The 20,915-nt window shown below is 40.7% G+C and overlaps 1 protein-coding gene across 2 annotated transcripts in view; it reads right to left on the bottom strand.

Moving 5' to 3' along the window:
- BICC1 (BicC family RNA binding protein 1) overlaps positions 1–20,915 on the bottom strand; it is a 254,358-nt gene that overhangs the window by 192,671 nt on the left and 40,772 nt on the right. For both annotated transcript variants that reach the window (XM_003755073.3, XM_023506771.2), the window contains exon 2: positions 1,328–1,374. In XM_003755073.3, coding sequence (XP_003755121.1) covers positions 1,328–1,374 — 47 coding nt within the window. The remainder of the gene's footprint in view (positions 1–1,327; positions 1,375–20,915) is intronic.

Here is a 20,915-nt window from a genome sequence, read left to right on the forward strand (position 1 = left end):
AGTTTGACTGTCAGAAAAGGGGTCAAGGTCAAGCATCCTTTGACAACAACTTGCTAATGAGATCTTCTAGCTCCTAAACTCAGTCTTAATATGAAAATAAGAAGAAATAAGAAAAAATAAAACACTTAGCCCTGTTTGCCTCAGTTTCTTCACCTGTAAAATGAGCCGAAGAAGAAAATAACAAACTACTCCAGTATCTTTGCCAAGAAAATTCCAAATGAGGTCACAGAGAATCTGACATGACTGAAACGAGTGAACAACAAAATGTATTTTCATTTATTTTGTTAAACATTTCCCAATTACATTTCAATCTGGTTCAAGTCTCACCTCTAATTTAAATCAACACTCTCATTTTATAGAAAAATAATACAGGGTCACAGAGTCAGAGTTGGATATAACCTTCCTGTCATTGGAAAATGAATTTTCCCCTCAAAGCCATCAAAATAAGCAAAAGTGTTCATGCATTTATCCCAACACCAGAGTTTCAGGAAGAGTACTTCCCACTCCCAATTTTCTTGTGTAATTGAGAAACACCATCATCCAAAACAATCTTGCAACATCTCATTAAAAGGAACCACCACCAAGTGTTAGTTTTGGCCCTAAAGGATGACTTAAGTAATGAATAAGGCAAAATGTCTTAAAGACTCGAGTCTTTACATTTACATTTTCTTTCTTTTTCTTTTTCTTTTATTTGAGTCTTCTTGTACAAAACCACTAATATGGCAATGTTTTACATAATTGCACGTATACATCTTCTATGTGCTTACAATCTCAGGGAGAAAGAAGGGGAAGAAGAGACAAAATCTGGAACTCAAAACTTTAAATACATTTTTTTTAGAAAAACCTTAGCTAAAAAATTTTGAGTCTGCCAATTTAATCCGTCTTGTTGGCAGAAGTCCTCTCGATGGCCTCTCCAGTAGGACCCAAGTGGTAGAGGGGAGAGAAGATTCAACAACACTCTCTTTGCTTCCTTTCCTCAGGCCTACAGGGACAGAGAGCTCACTCATTTAAGGGACTGACCCAAGAGACTTCAAGACTTCAAGTCCATAAGGCAAAAAGGGCAGTCCGGAGCTGAGCTAAGGGATTTCTCTCATTCTAATGACCCTGATTACCTAGATATTGCTTCCTTGGTCCTAGCTAACTTCTGTCAGAACATCTCTCTTACATTATAGCAGAAGTCAATTCTGAATATGGGGTGAGGATTAGGGAAAAAAAAAAACAGAAGTTCACTTCCTAGAGGTTCATTCAGAATGTCTCCTCTGGAATAAAGTTAAGTAGCTCTATTTTAGTTCACCTCTGTCAAAATGACAGGAAAACATCATCTTACCTTTTGGAAAAAGTCTTCTCCACTCTTGCCTTTTCCTTCAGCAGCAGCTGTAAATACAAAGGAAAAAGTACATTTAAAATAATTTAGACTTTTGGTAGACCTATTAATGTTTATCCCTACAACAGCAACTACACAATGTGATGAAGAGAATTCTGTACATAAAAAGGGAGACCTGAGTTCAAATCCCACCTCTCACACACTGACCTATGTGACTGGAAGACCTTAATCTCTTGGATCTTCAGTTCCTCATCTGTAAAATAATGCTAACCTCCCCCAAGGGATTGCTATGCAAATAAAATAAGGTAATATCTACAAAGCACTTTACAAATTTTAAAGTGTTATATCAAAATAAATTATTATTATTCATTATAATTCATTGATTTCCATTTGTAATCCATCTTAGATTATTTTATTATTTTTGAGACCCTTTACTAAGGGTCTCACAAATCTGTTTATATCCAAGCTTGAGAATGGCCTCAAAAACAAGTATAATTATTTTAAAGATCAATTATAACTATTAAAGTAAATAATAAGGAACACTAAGATAAGACCCTTATGAATCAGCATGCACTCTGGCCCTGGGTCAAGGATGCTACCATCTCCTCTGATAGCTGCCTATCTAGTAATCTGGGCCAAAGCACTCCGCCAGACCCAGAGCAGACTCTGCTTCGGATCCCCCAGAATTCTCGGACCCCTTACCCTGGAATTTCCAATCTTCTTCCCTCTTCCACCCTTCCTTTACCACCCCCTTCTTTGCTTTTACACTCCAGAACATCTCTTTTTCCATTGATGAGCTCCCAAAACCTTCCTTTGGAGGAAAGGCCCCTTGCTGGTCACCCTTCATTTCTCTTCTAGCTCTGATTCTGACTTGCTGGCTTCACCCCCACCAGCTCCCCCTTAGATGCTCCTTGAGGATAGGGACTGTTTTTATTTCTGCCTGTATTTGTATACCTAAGGCTTAGTGCCATCCCTGGTATACAGTAACTACTTAATAAATGCTTACTGACTAAGCAATGAAATGATTAAAAGTGGATGCTGTGAAACTCCCATGATCCAGCACAGTCCCAAAGAGGAGCCCTAAGAAGGGGCATTCTCCCATTTCTTGGTAGAGGTGAGGAACAATGGGTGTGTAACATCACGTAACTTCATGTACTGTCAGCATTTTTCAAGATGTGGGTTAATTTCACTAAACGTTTTTCCCTCTTTTCTTATTCTTTCAGAATAAAGGGATGACTCTTGGGAAAGGAGTCGAGGGAAGAGGGACAATGGGAAATGTAGGTGATGAAAAAACAAAAGATATCAGTAAAAACTTATTTGTGGATGGCCACTGATTAGCCGTGCTACAGAAGGACCCCTACACCAGACTGCCTCTGAGACCCACCTCCCCGCATCACACTTGCCCGACTTAGGGCAAGCTCTTGGTCTCAGTGTTTTTATCACTAAAACAGGAGGATGGAGCTAGATGGTCTCTAAACTATCTCCCAGCTTAAGCATCAAGCTTCTCGATGCATGATCCTTGGATTCTTTCCAACCCCGAGATTCTGGGATTCCGTGATCAGATACCGAACTAATAAAACTGCTCTCTCCTTCTCTCTCTAATCTTTCTAATAACGTCAATTATAGTTTCCTCAGCTGCATGATGAGGTCAGACAAGAAGACCTCGACTTGTTAGTTCCTTCAAAGACGACAAACTGATAGATCTAAATGATGGTATATTTGGCCAAAACCCAAGACTTCAGCCTCTAGTGGAAGTAAATGAAAGTCTTAGTTGATTTTTCTCTACTGTGTCAATAAGATAACGGGATAAGAGCAAGAAGGTGAAATAAAATGGTTAAGGAAAGCATAGCTTTCCTCTTCTTGAGGCAAGCCCCATTGGGGCATCTCTGGAAGCTGAAAAGAGGAACATGTATACACAAAGAAGAGGAAAAAAGGAAAGTGGGAGATATATATAAGCAATACTGTTTTCCCACATGATTCCCACAGAAGAGAAACCAGGCCCCATCCATCCATCCACCAAAGGAAAGTAGACTCTTCCTCCCTTTTGTAGGTTGTCTTCCCCATTAGAATGTAAGCTCTGTGATGGCAGGGGCAATCTTGTTGCTCCTGTTTGTGGCCCCAACAGTTAGCACAGTCTCTGGCAAACAGCAACCCTTAATTATCTGCTTATTTCCCATTTTCTTTCCTTCTCTACGAGCCACCTAGAATCCAGAAGAATGTACTCACAGCAGATCACTCAATAACGGTCCAAGACTTAGGGTAAGGTGCCTAAGCTTCCAATCCCAGAACACCCATGTCCTTGAATAACTCAACTCCAAAAAATAATGATGATTGTTGGAGGGGATGTGGGAAAACTGGGACATTGATGCATTGTTGGTGGAGTTGTGAACGAATCCAACCATTTTGGAGAGTAGTTTGGATCTATGCTCAAAAAGTTATCAAACTGTGCATACCCTTTGATCCAGCAGTGTTACTACTGGGCTTATATCCCAAAAAGATTATAAAGAAGGGAAAGGGACCTGTATGTGCACGAATGTTTGTGGCAGCCCTTTTTGTAGTGGCTAGAAACTGGAAACTGAATGGATGTCCATCAGTTGGAGAATGGCTGAATAAATTGTGGTATATGAAAATTATGGAATATTACTGTTCTGTAAGAAATGACCAACAGGATGATTTCAGAAAGGCCTGGAGAGACTTACACGAACTGATGCTGAGTGAAATGAGCAGGACCAGGAGATCATTATATACTTCAACAACAATACTAGATGATGACCAGTTCTGATGGATCAGGCCATCCTCAGCAACGAGATCAACCAAATCATTTCTAATGGAGCAGTAATGAACTGAACTAGCTATACCCAGAAAAAGAACTCTGGGAGATGACTAAAAACCATTACAATGAATTCCCAATCCCTATATTTATGCACACCTGCATTTTTGATTTCCTTCACAAGCTAATTGTACAATAATTCAGAGTCTGATTCTTTTTGTACAGCAAAATAATGTTTTGGTCATGTATACTTATTGTGTATCTAAGTTATATTTTAATATATTTAACATCTACTGGTCATCCTGACATTTAGGGGAGGGGGTGGGGGGGTAAGAGGTGAAAAATTGGAACAAGAGGTTTGGCAATTGTTAATGCTGTAAGGTTACCCATGTATATATCCTGTAAATAAAAGGCTATTAAAAAATAATAATAATAACTCAACTCCAAGACAAGCTCTATACTCCCTCACCACCCAAACCTAAACATAGCCGGATCGCTCTCTCACAGGGGACCTAGAACCCTAGCAAGTTTCTAAAGGCCTAAACAGGAGAATTCTGAGGAAGCTGAGCAGAAAGTCCTCTAGACTAAAAATCTGCTGAGACAAAAGCAATAACAATAATAATAAGGATGTTCAATGGTCTGTAGAACATTAAACCAAAGAGTAATAGGACAGTAGCTTATCCCTCATTTTGATCTGAGCTCTACTAAACTAGATAAGAACAGAACAACCACCCTAAGATTATGAGGAAGACAGTTAGCATTTATACAGTATCTCAAGTATGAAAAGTGCTTTATATACACTCTCAAATTGGAACTTCATAGCAGCCCGGAGTAACAAATTATTCCCATTTTACTTACGGGGAAACTGAACCACTGAGAGGTTAACTTGTTTCTGGTAAATGGGTCCTACGAGCTCAGCCCTGGCTCATTCCAAGATCAGCCCTGGTACAAGCTCAGCAAAGTGCCCCCAGAAAATACAAGAGAGCCCTTCTGGGAGCAAAACACAGGTCTCCTTCACAAACAAAATAGCTCCTTTACCACAGGCACCACGAATTGCTGAGATGAACACCCTGACTGTCTTCAGGATAGTGTAGCCAAAATGTTCAATTTCCAGGCATTTCCCTTGGGCCTCAGATTTTGGAGAAGCAACCAAGTGAAGATTATAAGCACTGGACTTGGAGGCAGAAAAAACGAGTTGAGTTTTAGCTGGTCCACAGGGAGACCATGTGACTCCCCGAACAGAATCTCAGTTTCCTTGTTTATAGAATGGGGAAACGGGTGTTTGAATTACAGTTACATAGACAAGTACTTTCCAAATTCTAATGTGCTATTAGAGCTTCAGGTGGCACCCAGACTTTTGGGATACCCTGTAGAGTACAGTGAATCTTATTACAATGATTATTACTTAGAAATAGGAAGTCTACAATTAATCAAAAAGACAGAGCTGTTCTGCCTCAATTCCTTTGTTAAAGGACATGCTCATTGATAATCACAGCTCAGCACTTTTGAAGCCCTGTGAGGTCCGTAAGATCATTGGTTCGTGGAAAGTTTGGGCTGGAAGAGACCATGGAGACCCTTTGATCTAAACCTTGTTTCATAACTGAGGAAACTGAGGCCCCAAGAGAGTGACTTGCAAACCAAAGAACCAGTCAAGCACAGTGCTTTGCATACACCTATAGACATGTTTACATGATCTGTTCCTTTACAATGGAAGCTTCCTGAGAGCATGACTCCAATTACCCCTTCCATATAGGGGGGAAAAGGGATGACTTAGTAGTGAGAGATGGAACTACTAGAGAATCCATTTGGGCCCTGCCTTCACATTAGAGAAAAGGTCTGATCTTTTTTTTCTTTTATGGGGTGTTAAGTTACTACATTTTAAAAGATAACTTTACTTTGAGTGTTATATACTGGTTTTCCCATTCTTTTTGCAAACTTTAACTTTTTTTCTTATTCTAATTTTAAAAAAGAAATTGTATATATTTATGGTATTAAAAGATAAAATATGTTGAGACTGTACAAGACTATACACATATCTTATGTGTTTCTGAGTTTCTAAACTTTGTGATTTCCACAAAACTCCCCCCAAATTTCCATTTACAATCATTTCTTCTTCCAATATATTGAAACTGTGATGGGGAAAGTTGTGATGTGGAAGGTATATAATCTTTTTATTCTTGGCACTTAGCACAGAGTCTAATAGGTGCTTAATAAATGTTTGTTGATTACTTAGAATAGAGAGATGAGAAGTATCCTGAGCAGATTCCTATAGCTAGGAGTCTGCAGAAACAGGATTTGAAGACTGGTCCTCTACCCGCTCACAACCCCTCGCGGCCTCTCCTTACCTAAACATCTGAGAGAAATGCAAAGCTAAGCAAAACTCCAGAAGTAACTCAATTCCCAAGCCAAGACACGAATGGCCCATTTAGAAGGTAAACTTCTCCTTCAAGGGTCTTAGCAGCAGGCCACATGAGAGCCCCTCAATTAGTGTGAGTCTCATGGTCGACCTTCCCTGATGATATCTCCTAACTCCCAGAGGGCCTGGGGGCACCTCCACACCTCCATTCGGTGCCCTTTTCCTCAGCTGGCTTCCCTGAGTCACACTCCCACAAGCTGTCGCCAACTGAATCACTGCCTCGCTTGGCTCAGAGATGGAGTAAGATGAGGGACCAGCAAGGTTCAAGCTGCCAGTGTAAGATTGACTGGTAGATCAGTCACAAGGCAAGTCAGTAAATGCCCCCAGGATCTTCCAGAATCTCAAAACCAGACACTTCTGAGCAGATGATCTATAGCTCCCCACAAGCAGGAAATATTTAGTTGAAATAATAGTAATTGAAATTAAGGCTTCCTGGAGAAGGTGAAAGTGACTGGTACAAGATCACATGGTGAGTTAGAGGCAGAATAAGAACTAGAACTTAATTCTCAAGATCTCTCGTCCAGGGTCCCAAGTGAGAACTACATGGGAGTATAAATTTATCATTAAAATGCACTTTAAAGGTCTAATGGCCAACAAAATGACAGAATCAAAAAGTGACCCTTCCACTGAGCCAAATGACCAATCAGATTTAAGGAGCTCAGGATTCCAGTGAGCCACTCCAAAGAGACAGTCTTTTGACCACTGCAGGAAAAAGGTTAAGCATTTTTGCATCTCCCAATGGATGGGCCATTCAATTGATGGAACAGCTATTAAATGTAACTACGTGACAGGCACTGTGCTAGGCGCTGAGGAGACAAAGCAAGAAATGGGGCTGGAAGCCTAAAATCAGCCAGGAACACTCAAAGGCAAGGCCATGGAAGTCAGGCCAGTTGGCAACAAGTTGGACCAAAAGGAAAAATATGAGGAATGATAGTATCGTTTAGTCAAAGGGTTTTGCTTTTCATTGTGTTTGGAGGAAGAAACGTTGCCTGTTTCCGAGCCAGTCCATACTTGAAGCCATAACACTCCCCGACCTTCTGAAGTCGGATTGTATCCCATGGCCCAGAGTTTTATCTGTTTAGCAGAGGACAGGTAGCCATGCCAGGCTTCTCATCCCAAAGATGGCTGGCTCCTCAGCCATCTCATCCCATGTCTACATGACCCATACTCCACTGGGGTGGGCGTTTCTGCTGTCTGCCTGCCCCGGCTTTGGGAAAAAGGTCTGATGGCCTAAAACTGCATAGTTCAAAAGGAAGGACCACGGGCCACTCTTGCCAATATAAGCAGTCGGCCGATCCTTCTGACTCCAGCAATAAATCACTTCAATACTACCGAAACATGGCTGTCCGAATCTGCTGGGTAAGCGTTTCAAATTTTCAGTGAATAATTCAGTTTTTAATGTTTATTGTCATTCCTCCAACCCTGCACCATATTTCATTTCATATTTTTTCCTTCATGAGAATTATGGGATTGAAAAGAATCTGGCCAATAAAAACAGCAAGAAGTTAAGACAGGTGTAAACTATTACATCCCTTCCCTACCCCCAATGGCACAGTGAGTTTGTTTGAATTATTGAATTAAGAAAAAAAAGACTCAATTGGCAATTCTTCTGCAGTCACATGGAAACTTCTGCTTAAATGTCCTTTGGATTCTGGTTGTTTTCTTTTACAACAAAACATATTCAAAGAGCATGGTCAAGGACCATCTCATTCGGAATGACTGATGTTGAAAATGAAGGGGATGAGATTACTTTATATTTCTATTATATACACTTGGTATTAATTTATAGGATCATGTAGCTAAAGCTGGAAAGAACGAGGCCATCTAGTCCAACCCTGTTACTCTAGATGAGGAAACTGAAAGGGGAAGGGGAGGATTGAGGGACTGGTCCAAGGTCACACAGATAACATCAAAGGTAGGATTTGAACTCAGGTCCTCTGACTCCACGGCACGTGTTCCTTCCATCAGATCACTGGGGTACCTGTGGTTTCTCCCAAGTAGGCTTTAAGTGATAAAATTATGCATCATGGTGCAATGGAAGGGATACTAGCCTTGGGATCAGAGGACCTAGATTCAAATCCCACCTCACACAGTATGAGACACCTCGGGCATGTGGCAGACTCCTAAGATCTCATTTTTTTCATCTGTAAAATGAAGGGAGTTATTCAGAGGGCCTCTGTCACATAGTGGGTGCTTAATAAACAATGAATAAAATTGGCCGTTCTGTGGTCTTTCCCCAATCTCCACTCCCACTACAGGATCCTGGGAGAGTCCCCACAGCACTAATGGCCAGAAAAACTTGGGTTCAAGCACTGCTTCTGTGGGTGGTCATGACTCCGCTGAGACTCCCAAGCAATATTTTGAGACTACATTGCAGAAAAGTTGTTCGTGGAATGGGTGGAACAAGTTTCCACATTGGGAATACCCTGAGCTGATGAAATCAGGGATCTTGTCCAACAGAAAGGAAAAGCAAATACTTAATAATGTAAAGCAAAGTATAAAATATGATGTTTCCCTTACTCTCTAGGACCCCATTTCTTCACCCATAAAATGAGGGAGAGAGATGATCCAGGCCCTTCCAGCTCTAAAATGTTCAGTCCTGCCAGATGATACTTTGGGTCTGCCATGAGGCAGGAAGGGCTTTGCCCCCTGACGGTTTTGTGCATTGCACGGCCCACCTCCAGGACGTCAGGCTGACTGAAAGTGACCGGTTTGCAGTGTCCCCCAAGGAGAGCCAAATGATAAAGGTAACGATTGGAGTAGTCTGTTTCTTAAAAGATATTCCACTCAGGGTTCAAGGCAGTCCCATGTTTTACTGATTTATTCCATTTATCCCAAAATTCCTCTAAAAGAATATGTCATACATTTTCCTCTCTATTAACTACTTCCAGAGAACTTCCCAACCAGCCCAATCCAGAGGACTCAAAAAGACTCGGAGAATTTGGTTTACTAAAAAGCACTGTTATTAACACATCATTAATGGGGAGGAGAGTTAATTAAATCAAGCAGTTTCTCTCCAAAATGATACACAAAACGAAATGCTGGCTAGCAATGGAGCTAGATGGAATTCATCTTCACAGATCCATAAAATCCCAAAGCCAGAAATTTTGAGCTAGAAGAAATTTAGAGGTCAAGTCTCTCCCCCTATCTACAGATAGGAAAATGAAGCTCAGAAGGGTTCCAGCTCGTTCAAAGCCACAGTTAGCTAAGTGTCTGAGGCAGAATTCAAAATCAGGATTTCCTGATTCCAAGTCATAAGATCTAACCAGTGTATCCCACTGCCTCCAAAAGAAGGAGAGACCTCAAAGGACCTCTAGTCCATATATGTACCTGAACCAGAAACTCATCTACAAAGTATTCTCTAAAATGGGTATCCAATCTTTTCTTAAAGATCTCTGGGTAATATAAGTAGAGACCCCACTACTACTAGTCTGATGTTCTATTCTTGTTCATGATCTTACAGATCTAGAGCTAAAAGGAGCTTTAGGATGTCATCTAGTCTAAACCTTTCATTTGAAAAGTATAGCTAACTGTCCAAGATCGCAGAGATGGAGAGCAGGAGAATCCAGAACTGAACCCAGCTCAGCCTTGGAATGAATGGATGAAATAAGGGTTTACTAATGCAGAACAGTCACTAATAACTTTCAGCAATGAAACCTGGTCCATTCAAGAACACAAGGCAGCTTAGTTCGTAGATAATTAAAACTGTTAAGCTAGAACGGCCCCCAAGAGATTTTTGCAGGGATGTCAGAATTTTCGAATTCCATCGGCATGATTTTGTTCTTCTAGGCTGAGAGTCTATTTGCCACCGCCATGAGTATTCATGGGAATCAATATCTGATTGTAGACCAGGGGACTATAGATGTCCAAGTGATCTCAGAGGGCATCTGGTACATTCCCTCATTTTACAGATGAGGAACTGAGGCTAAAAGAGTGATCTGATATGTCCAGGGTAAACTATCAAATTAATTCAGTTTGACTATTATGAAATGCTTACTATACGTAAAGCACTGGAGCAAGCACTGGGAATAAAAATATAAAAGACAGAATCCCTAGCTACAGGGGTTTATAATCTTTCAATCACACATCTCTTGCTAGTTTCTTCTTTCCATACATTCTCCAGTTTGGCCATCTCATCCATCAGGCAGGGTTCAATCTCCACTATGCCGAGGACTCCCCACACTACAGAGACAGTCCTGACTGCTCTTCTAAATTCACATCCCCAGCTGTTTACTGAAAATCTCCAGGAAGTCTCCAATTCAACATGCAAAATTCAGCTTGTTAACCCCTGAACTAAGTCTTCCTTCAGACATCACTATATCAGATCATGACACCATTATTTCCCCAAGTCCCCCATGTCTAAAGCCTTGGGTTTATCTGTTGATTTTCCTTCTGCCTAACAAATTCCTGTCAGTTACCAATTCCTGTCACTTACCAATCCCTGCCAATTATCCATCCCTGTCACTTACCCGTCAATATCACCCATCCCTGTCACTTACCCATCCCTGCCATCCCTCTCACTTACCAATTCCTGAAAATTACTAATTCCTGCCAATTTCCAATTCCTGCCAATTATCAATTTCCTATAAATTACTCAATTTCTGCCAATTGTTCATTCTTGTAATTACCAATCCCTGCTAATTACCAGTTAATGCCTCTCATATCTCAAGTCACAGGATCTATCAGTTCACATCCTGGCTCTGCCATCCCCTTATTTGGACAAGCTTGATCACTCTAGGTCTCAATGACCTCCCTCAATTTCCAATGCTACCACATAGGTCTTCATTGCCACGTGTCTGAATTACTACAATAATCTTCCAACAGATTTTCTCAATTCCTCAATTTCAATCGATTCTTCATAATGCCCCTACAAACATTAGATCATGTATACTGCTTGAGGCAAAAAAAAATCTTCTATTGCTCCCTTTTGTCTATTGGGTGAAATACAACCTCCTGTGCCTGGTATTCAAGGCTTTTCTCAATACTGTCCCATCCTAGCACTTTTCAGACTCATTTCATATTGTTCCAACTCTATGTTCCTGCCAAACTCGGCTGTTTTTTGCTACTCTAATAAATACAGTTTGTTTCTATTTAGAAAGCTTTTTTCCTTTTCCTTCTGTGTTCACTGAACTTCTACCCATCCTTTAAATTCTGCTTCAAAAGCCACTTCCTCCAGGAAATCTTCACTGACTCTTCCAACCAATAACAATCTTCTTCAATGAACTTCATCTTCCACTTAGTTCTGCTGCTCTCTGATAGTTACCCTGTAACTGTAGCTGTATTATGTTTTTAATCTATATGTGGATATGCCTCCCTACGTTATGCTGTAAGATATTGGGGAGGCTGGGAAAATATCCTCTCTAACCTCTTTCTCTTTCAGATTTTAGCACAGTGGAAGTCCTAAATAAATAGCTTATCCCATGATTGGACTGTCGTTCAGTTGTTTGTCAGTCATGTCTAACGCTTTATGACCCCGTTTGGAGTTTTCTTGGCAAGGATACCAGAGTGGTTTGCCCTTTCCTTCTCCAACCCATTTTACAGAAAAGGAAACTGAGACAAACAAGTGACTTACCCACACAGGTGTTAAGTATCTGAGGCTGGATTTGAACTCAGGTCTTCCTGACTTCAGGTGTGTCTCTCTATACACTATCCTAAATGGCTACTAAGATTCCTTCCAGTTCTAACTCTATCGTTCTAAGTTATGGAAGAGCTGATTGATGGAGGCAATATTCACAATGGGACAATCCCACACAATGACAGGTCCAGCTCAAAAAGAAAAAAAAAAAAAAAAGCTTTTATTTTGAACTACTTTTCAAAAATTAGAGCACTATACCTTAAGTGCAATACAGAGCTAATGTCTCTAGGAGCATTTTGCAAGCTTTAGTACTTGACTATAAAACCATCTGTGTTTTCCGTCAGGAAGAAATTTCCAGTGTAGGAAATCTTTCTGAGAAAGCAGAGAAATTGTTCTATGACTAAGAAGATCAATTAATAAATATCTACCAAATACGGTCAAAGGATATTAACAGACAATTTTCAGATGAAGAAATTAGAGCCATTTCTAGCCAGATGAAAAAGTGTTCTAAAATCACTATTAATTAGAGAAATGCAAATTAAGACAACCACTTCATACCTCTCAGGTTGGCTAAGATGACAGAAAAAGATAATGACGAATATTGGAAGAGATGTGGGGAAAACTGGGACACTAAGGGAGGGAATCCCTTTACTGAGGGAGTTGTGAAATGATCCCACCATTTTGCAGACCCATTTGGAACTATACCCCAAGGGCTCTCAAATTGTGCATATCCTTTGATCCAATAGTGTCTGTATTGGGTCTGTATCCCAAAGATCATAAAAGAGGGAAAAGGATCGCCACGTGATAAAATGTTTGTAGCAGCCCTTTTTGTAGTGGCAAGGAACTGGAAACTGAATGATGTTCATCAGTTGGGGAATGACTGCATAAGTTATGCTAGATGAATATAATAGAATATTATTATTCTATAAGAAAAAGATGAGCAAGTTGATTTCAGAGAGGCCTGGAAAGATTTAGACATCAACTGATGCTGATTGAAGTGAGTAGAACCAAGAGAACACTGTACAGAGTAACAGCAAAACTGGGATGGATTTGGCTCTTTTCAACAATGCAATGACTCAAGGCAATTTTCAATAGATTTGTGATGGAGAGAGCCCTCCACACCCAGAGAGAGAACTACGGAGACTGAACGTGGATCAGAGCATAGGATTTTCACCTTTTTGTGGCTGTTTGTTTGCCTGTGCTTTTTCCATTTTAATCCGAGTTATCTAGTGCAGCATGATGAAGATGGAAATATGTTTAGAAGAACTGCACATGCTTAACTTACATCAGTGGAGACAGGGAGAGAGAAAAACTTGGAACATAAGACAAGTGTTAGAAACGATCTTTGTATGTATTTGGAAAAATAAAATACTATTTAAAAATAAAGATCTATCAGATGGCTAACCCGCATCACAAACACAAAACAGAGAGAGTCCTTAAGTTTTCTGCAGCACACATAGTTTAAATGACTCATAAGGAGTCCCAGAGCTAGTAGTAGAGGTGAAATTTGAACTCAGCTCCTCCTGACTCCAAGTCCAGACTTTATCCAGAATATTGCATATCTTCTCTGTAAACCATCAAGGGCCAGATTCATGTGAGTTATGATTATTATGTCAAACCCAGGCTGGAATAACAGGCTGAGCCTGGATTTACTACATCCAAAAGGCAAAGCAAGCCAGCATTGTGAAAATGCCAGACACACAGGGCTAATAACTCGATTATCCACAGTCACCAGAGCCAAGAACATCACAGAGCACTAAAATGCTCAAATCATCCCAAACTTCTTTTTAAGCAATTTGCTTCTATTTCCTCCTATGTCAAACCCCTTATCAAAAGGACTCATATCATCAAGATCGATAAAGGCAATATTCCATCCATTTTTAGAATTGTCTCTCTGACTTACACGAACTGATGCTGAGTGAAATGAGCAGGACCAGGAGATCATTATATACTTCAACAACAATACTAGATGATGACCAGTTCTGATGGATCAGGCCATCCTCAGCAACGAGATCAACCAAATCATTTCTAATGGAGCAGTAATGAACTGAACTAGCTATACCCAGAAAAAGAACTCTGGGAGATGACTAAAAACCATTACATGGATTTCCCAATCCCTATATTTATGCCCACCTGCATCTTTGATTTCCTTCACAAGCTAATTGTACAATAATTCAGAGTCTGATTCTTTTTGTACAGCAAAATAATGTTTTGGTCATGTATACTTATTGTGTATCTAAGTTATATTTTAATATATTTAACATCTACTGGTCATCCTGCCATTTAGGGAGGGGGGGGGTTAAGAGGTGAAAAATTGGAACAAGAGGTTTGGCAATTGTTAATGCTGTAAAGTTACCCATGTATATATCCTGTAAATAAAAGGCTATTAAATAAAAAAAAAATAGAATTGTCTCTCTATGGCACTCGAACCCAGATCTCAGACTGGAACAGAGTCACACAACAGAAAGAACCATGAACGGGGTGACAAAAGAACTTAGGACAAAGCTAACTACTCTCTTTATAACTGGAAAAGTCACTTCAGTAGGGAGACTGGACTACATACAGAGCTTTCCACAGGTCTCGAACTCAGATTTTCATCCTGTAATATGCTACCCTCTCCCAGAAAAAGAGATTAACCCTTAGCTAATTTTAGACTGGGAGGGGGAAATGGGAGGAACTCTAACTAACACTGAAAAAGCTACTGTTAGAACTGAGGCAGCCCTGCCTCACACCAGACTGCCAAGAGCCAAAAAGCAGGAGCATCCATTGGACTAAGATGAAAGAAAGAAAGAAGAAAAGAAGGAAGGAAGGAAGGAAGGAAGGAAGGAAGGAAGGAAGGAAGGAAGGAAGGAGAGAGAGAGAGAGAAAGAAAAAGAAAGAAAGAAAGAGAAAGAAAAAGAAAGAAAGAAAGAGAAAGAAAGAAAGAAAGAAAGAAAGAAAGAAAGAAAGAAAGAAAGAAAGAAAGAAAGAAAGAAAGAAAGAAAGAAAGAAAGAAAGAAAGAAAGAAAGAAAAAAAAGAAAAAGAAAGGAAAGAAGGAAAGAAGGAAAGAAGGAAAGAAGGAAAGAAGGAAAGAAGGAAAGAAGGAAAGAAGGAAAGAAGGAAAGAAGGAAAGAAGGAAAGAAGGAAAGAAGGAAAGAAGGAAAGAAGGAAAGAAAGAAAGAAAGAAAGAAAGAAAGAAAGAAAGAAAGAAAGAAAGAAAGAAAGAAAGAAAGAAAGAAAAAGAAGCAATAGCTGACATCAGCATTCAGAATGGGTCATCCAGGAACTCTGGGTGCTTGGGAGCTACGTTGTTCTCTAGTTCATACTCTGCCTAAAAATTTATTTGACCTTCAAACTTAATGGTCTGGCAATGAAACTTTCTTCTTAGACCAATGACCTCCAGCATACGTCAATGGAATCTGCATCCAGCCGATTACCAGACATTGTGATCAAGCCAACCAACTTGCTTTCAGACCCCATTCCTTCTTATATAACCAGTCCCAGAGGCTCTCTCTATTCAAATCTGGGCTCACAAGAGTGGACAAGTTTGAGAATTTAGTAATCCTGGGCTGTTGTTGTTTTTAAATAATATTATAACCATATGAAAGATCACCCTGAATCACTAATAATAAGAGAAACAAAAAGTAAAACAACTCTGAGGTTTCATTTCACACCCAGCTAACTGGAAAAGATGACAAAAGAAGAAAATAGCTGGTATTGGAGGGACTGTGGGAAGGAGAGCAGCATCTAAGAGCCCTTTTGGTGGAGTGGTAGATTGGTCCAGACAATTCTGCAACGTGACATGGAAGTAGGAAAAATCATAATAGTGTTCACAGCTCTAAACCCAGAGATAACAACAACAACAATTATAGTAGTTATATGTCCCCTTATGGTTCACAAAATGCTTGATGCAAATTTATTGGGATCTTTACAACAATCCTACTTTATTATAAGGGAGTGCTATTCTTATTTCCATTTTACAGATGAAAAAACTGAGACTAACATAAATTAAGTGACTGTGTCAGGATCTGAAGTAGGATTTGAATTCAAGGCTTCCTGACTCAAGTTTAGGGAATCTATCCACTACTCTGCCTAGGTGCCAATGAAATTTATACCTTAAGAAAGATAAAGACAGAAAAAATAAACACCAACATATACTAATATGTAGAAGCACCCTTTGGAGGAGGGAAAAATGACTAGAAATAAAGTGAGTGCCCATGAGCTGGGGAAGAGTTAGATCATTTGTAGAAAATGACTCTAACCAAATATTACTGCGCTACAAGAAACAGAGGATGAGGAATTGAGAGGAACACAGCAAGACTTACATGCCCAGAGAAAGAGAAAGACCTACAACAATATACCCAGTGACAACAGTAATCATATAAATGAAAACCACACATTAAAAAAAAGGGGGGGGGAACCAGACACTGCACTGTACATTAATGTTCAATCCTGGCTCCAAAGAACAGGGGAGGAAATAGAATTCCTTCCTTTCTTAGGAGTTCTAAGAGACCATGAGGGTGTAGAATATGGTGCCCTCTTTCGGGGACAATGAATTGTCAGTTTTTCTTGTGTTACTCTTTTTCTTTTCTTTTTTTAAGGAAGACTTGCTCAGGAGGTAAGGATGATATGGGACAAACAGATTCTGAAATAATATCTATATGTAAACAAGGAGAATCAATAAAATATTAGTTCAAAAAAAGCAATATCGGTTCTCTTCTAACTTTGTCAAAAAATGTTTAAAAGATCTAGTTTCTTTTAAGTCATTTATTCAGATTGTACCAATCCACTAAGCAGGGTATTGAGAGACCTCAAAGGTACAACATATCTTTGTTCACAAATAATCTAAAACTCAAACCAAGTGACAATCACATAATGCCACTTTTTCCAAAGAATCAGAACCACAAGTAAGTCAAATGATGAAGATGACACATACCTAAAAAGGCTGAAATTACAATTTCCACCTTTGAATTGATTTTTTAAAAACTATAATCCAAGAAATTGGAAAGAAGATAGACTGATGACATAGCAAAAGTCAGAATCAGCAGCCAGACAGCTTGGTCCCTGACCTCGAATATTTTTAAGAAAGACACAGGCGAGCGGCTCTCTGGATGACAAGCAATCTGGGTGTTCTAACACACATTCCTAGAGCGAATACTCACATCAGGGAAATCGTCAATCCACCAAAGTGATGACAAGCCAATGAAGCGTCCAATAATCAAACTGCAGACCAAAGCCAACATCCTCCCAATGACACCAAAAGGTCACAATAATCCCAGTACACCATGATGCCAGAAGACTTCACATTACCCAATAAACTAGAGGGCAGTGTTTCTGTTTACAACATTCTGCCAAGAAAAAAAAAGAGGCGCAAAAAGTCTGCGGAAGGGAATGATGGGAAAAGCTCAGATTTGGATTGGGGATTCCAGATTTTTTCCTGCATCTGTTTCCACAGGTGGGAGGAGAGAATAAATCACCTCTGAGGTAGCTTCCAGCTTGATTCTAGGACCCCACGAGGCAGAATGGAACAGGAGACAGAAAGCTGGCTCTGGAGCCAGGAAGATCCAAGTTGAGGTCCAGCCTCTGCCCCATTCTGACTGTGTGACCCTCAGAAAGGCCTTTAACTTCTCAATGTCCTGGGCACTCTCTGAGACTAATTTGAGAGCATGACAGCGAGAGCAAGGAACCTTTGGGCAAAAACTTACAAAATGCTCCTCCCAAACAGAAGAACAGCTTGTACCCACAAAGCACACAAACATGACAATGAGAACCTGTAAGAAAATGGAGCCCACAAGAAGTCCAAAGCAGCACTTCCGTCCCGTCTCAGCACAAGAAGCCGGACTCTCACCTTGCCTGGGAGATCTCAGAGAGATATCAGCCTTAGAACGGCAGCTCCTTTGCTTCTTTAATATTCCTCCTAATCCCAGCCTGAACCCCGGCCGATGAGCTGGTGCACTCTCCCAGCACCACCTGCTCCGTCCCCACCCCCACAACACAATTCGCTGCCTCCACAAAGGGAACTTGAGCCCCAACTCCCACTCCCCAAGCCCAGGACTCTAGAATGTGCCGCACACCATTCCTGTGAACGGCAGGCCAATAATAGCGAGCCAATGGGAGTCATCTCCTTCGTGACAGGAATAGCGATGTATCGAAGCAAGCCTCAAGCGAGGTTCATTCATTTCTTCACTGAATGAGCAGGTACTGACTGTGTCCAAGGCATTGGGGCAAAGAAAGAAAGTAAAAAACAGGCCCTGGCTCTTGGATCTTGTGTTCTAGTGAGAAAACTGGCAGCGTGGCTCCCCTTCCCTTCCCTTCTCCCCAGCACCGTTGCCCACATTCTCACACAGGGGTCCCACCCACCACAATGGGCGCCTTTCTCACTTTCTCTTGCCTTCAGAAGGACACCCACGGAGCCCGTGGGCTATTTCCAGCAATTATCTCTCTCCCTGTTGCCACGTGGAAAGGAGATCTAAATAGAAAATGGAATGGGAGATCATTTGAGGAGGGTGAGTGACTTGTCCAAAGTCACACTGACCATGTCAAAATGATGAGAAGGAGAAGGAGGCCCATTCCAGGTTCTTTGGCCTTGAGCTCTGGCATCGAGACTTCCAGCATGTTTTCGGTTTTAACAGGGTTCAACCCACACTCAATCACTTCAATGAATGCTTCATCCAAGAATCGCCTCGTTTCCGTAATTCATCTTTTTTTTTATTTGACTTTTCCCTAAAACACCTTTAATTCATTAAAATGCCTGATCAAGGGTTTCTGTCTTCAGAATTATGATGAGAGGGGAAAAAAGGAGAGCTCCTATTTCTTCAAGTCAGCAGCAACATTCTACTTTTAAATCACAGGCCATTCTCCACAAAATTAAGCAGATCACTTCACCTCAAAAAAAGAAACAAAAACCAGCTTAAGAACTTGAAAAATATGATTGATTTTTTTTCTTAAGGAGCAAGCCATCAATTTTCATCTCCTGAAAGGAACGTTTGTTTTGACTGGAACCTCACATCTGACTGTAATTTCTTTCTCCTCCAGGTTCCTCTGTTCACTAACCCGGACTCGTCTTTTTTTTTTCCCATCAGCAGGCAGAAAACCACCTGAAAGGGGGCTCTGAGTCCTGGACGAGGCTCGGATAGGGCTCAGTCGGTAATCGTCTTTGGCGTTCGATAAAAGCCAAAATGTAGAAGGCCTTCCATTTTGGTTTGTAAAACCCAAATCCCCATCGATAATGTTGTAGCAGTCCTTGGTAGTATTTACACTTCCTTGGGGACTCCCCACTTCTATTCCGGGGAGTAACTCGACCTCAATTGAGATGTAGCAGATACTTTAACATCCTGGGTCTGCTCCTGCTTTTTTTCCCAAACAATCCTATTTTTGCAGCTGTTTCTGGGCCCCCTGTTTGCTTTGGAGGGATTTAGTCAGTTTAGTCTTTTTAGCAGTAAAGTTCTAAAGTTTCCAAGGCCTATCCCCACCAGAGTGGGACTTGTTGTAAAGGGAAAGGAAGTCTTTTGTCCAGCTGAGGGTCAAGGCAGCAGGCTGGAATCCTCCCCTCCCCCATTCCCAGCTGCACCTAAGCTGGGCTCTGTACCACAAAAATTCCCAAGTATTATCTTTAGGAATCATGAGACCCAGGAAGAAGCACTGGAGATGGCATCAGAGAACACAGTCCATTTTCCAGATCTACTCCGACCTGTCTGGCCTGGACAAGCCACCTCTTTATCTCCAAGGGCCTCAGTTTCCTCAGCTGTAATAGTGGGGAAATGGGCTCAGTGGCTTTTAAGATCCCTTCCAATTCTGAAACTACAGTCTTAAGTCTGGTGCTTTGTGGTACAAATAGCAAAAATCAAATGGTTTACAGCAAGGATTTCCAAGGGTTTGGGGTCCAAGACCTCCAGGTTCCAGATTCCAGGCTCTGGTTACAGTCCGTGTGACCTCCAGGCTGTTTTTCAACTTCTTTGGGACAGACCCTTCCCATACAGAAAAAATAACCACACTAGGTCAACCTTCCTCAGAGAAACTATTGTGAGGTGTAAGGGAAATAATCATGTAAGATACTTTGTTAACCCTCTCATTGACACTGATACATTGTTGGTGGAATTGTGAATACATCCAATCATTCTGGAGAACGATTTGTAACTGTGCCCAAAAAGTTATCAAACTGTGCCTACCCTTTGATCCAGCAGTGTCTCTACTGGGCTTATATCCCATAGAGATACTAAAGAAGGGAAAGGGACCAGTATGTGCACGAATGTTTGTGGCAGCCCTTTTTGTAGTGGCTAGAAACTGGAAACTGAATGGATGTCCATCAGTTGGAGAATGGCTGAATAAATTGTGGTATATGAAAATTATGGAATATTATTGTTCTGTAAGAAATGACCAGCAGGAGGCCTGGAGAGACTTACACGAACTGATGCTGAGTGAAATGAGCAGAACCAGGAGATTATACATGACATCAATAATGTAATGCATCCTGGGTCTACATAAAGGCTGTACAAATTTCCCATGTATTACTGATCTTTAGATTAGGTGCCAAAGTAGAGAAAATGCTAGAATTGGAGATGAAGGAGACCTGAATGCAAATCTTGTCATAGATCTTTACCAGCTGTATTCCCTGAGCTAGTCTCTTAAGCCTCAGCTTCTTAGTGACAGTCAGACTCAGTTTCCTCATCTGTAAAATGAAGATTACAATGGCACTTCATTTGTAAAACAGGAATGATGATGGCACCTAATGGCCTTAGAAGCCCTCTAAGGGTCAAATGAGAGTATATTTGTCAAATGCTTTGGCCAAAAAAAAAGAAGTAGTATGCAAATGTTAGTTATTATTCTTTCTGTAGCTGAACTGAAATCCCT

The sequence above is a fragment of the Sarcophilus harrisii genome, chromosome 2 (assembly GCF_902635505.1).
Source record: "Sarcophilus harrisii chromosome 2, mSarHar1.11, whole genome shotgun sequence".
In the NCBI taxonomy this organism is placed as follows: Eukaryota; Metazoa; Chordata; class Mammalia; order Dasyuromorphia; family Dasyuridae; genus Sarcophilus; species Sarcophilus harrisii.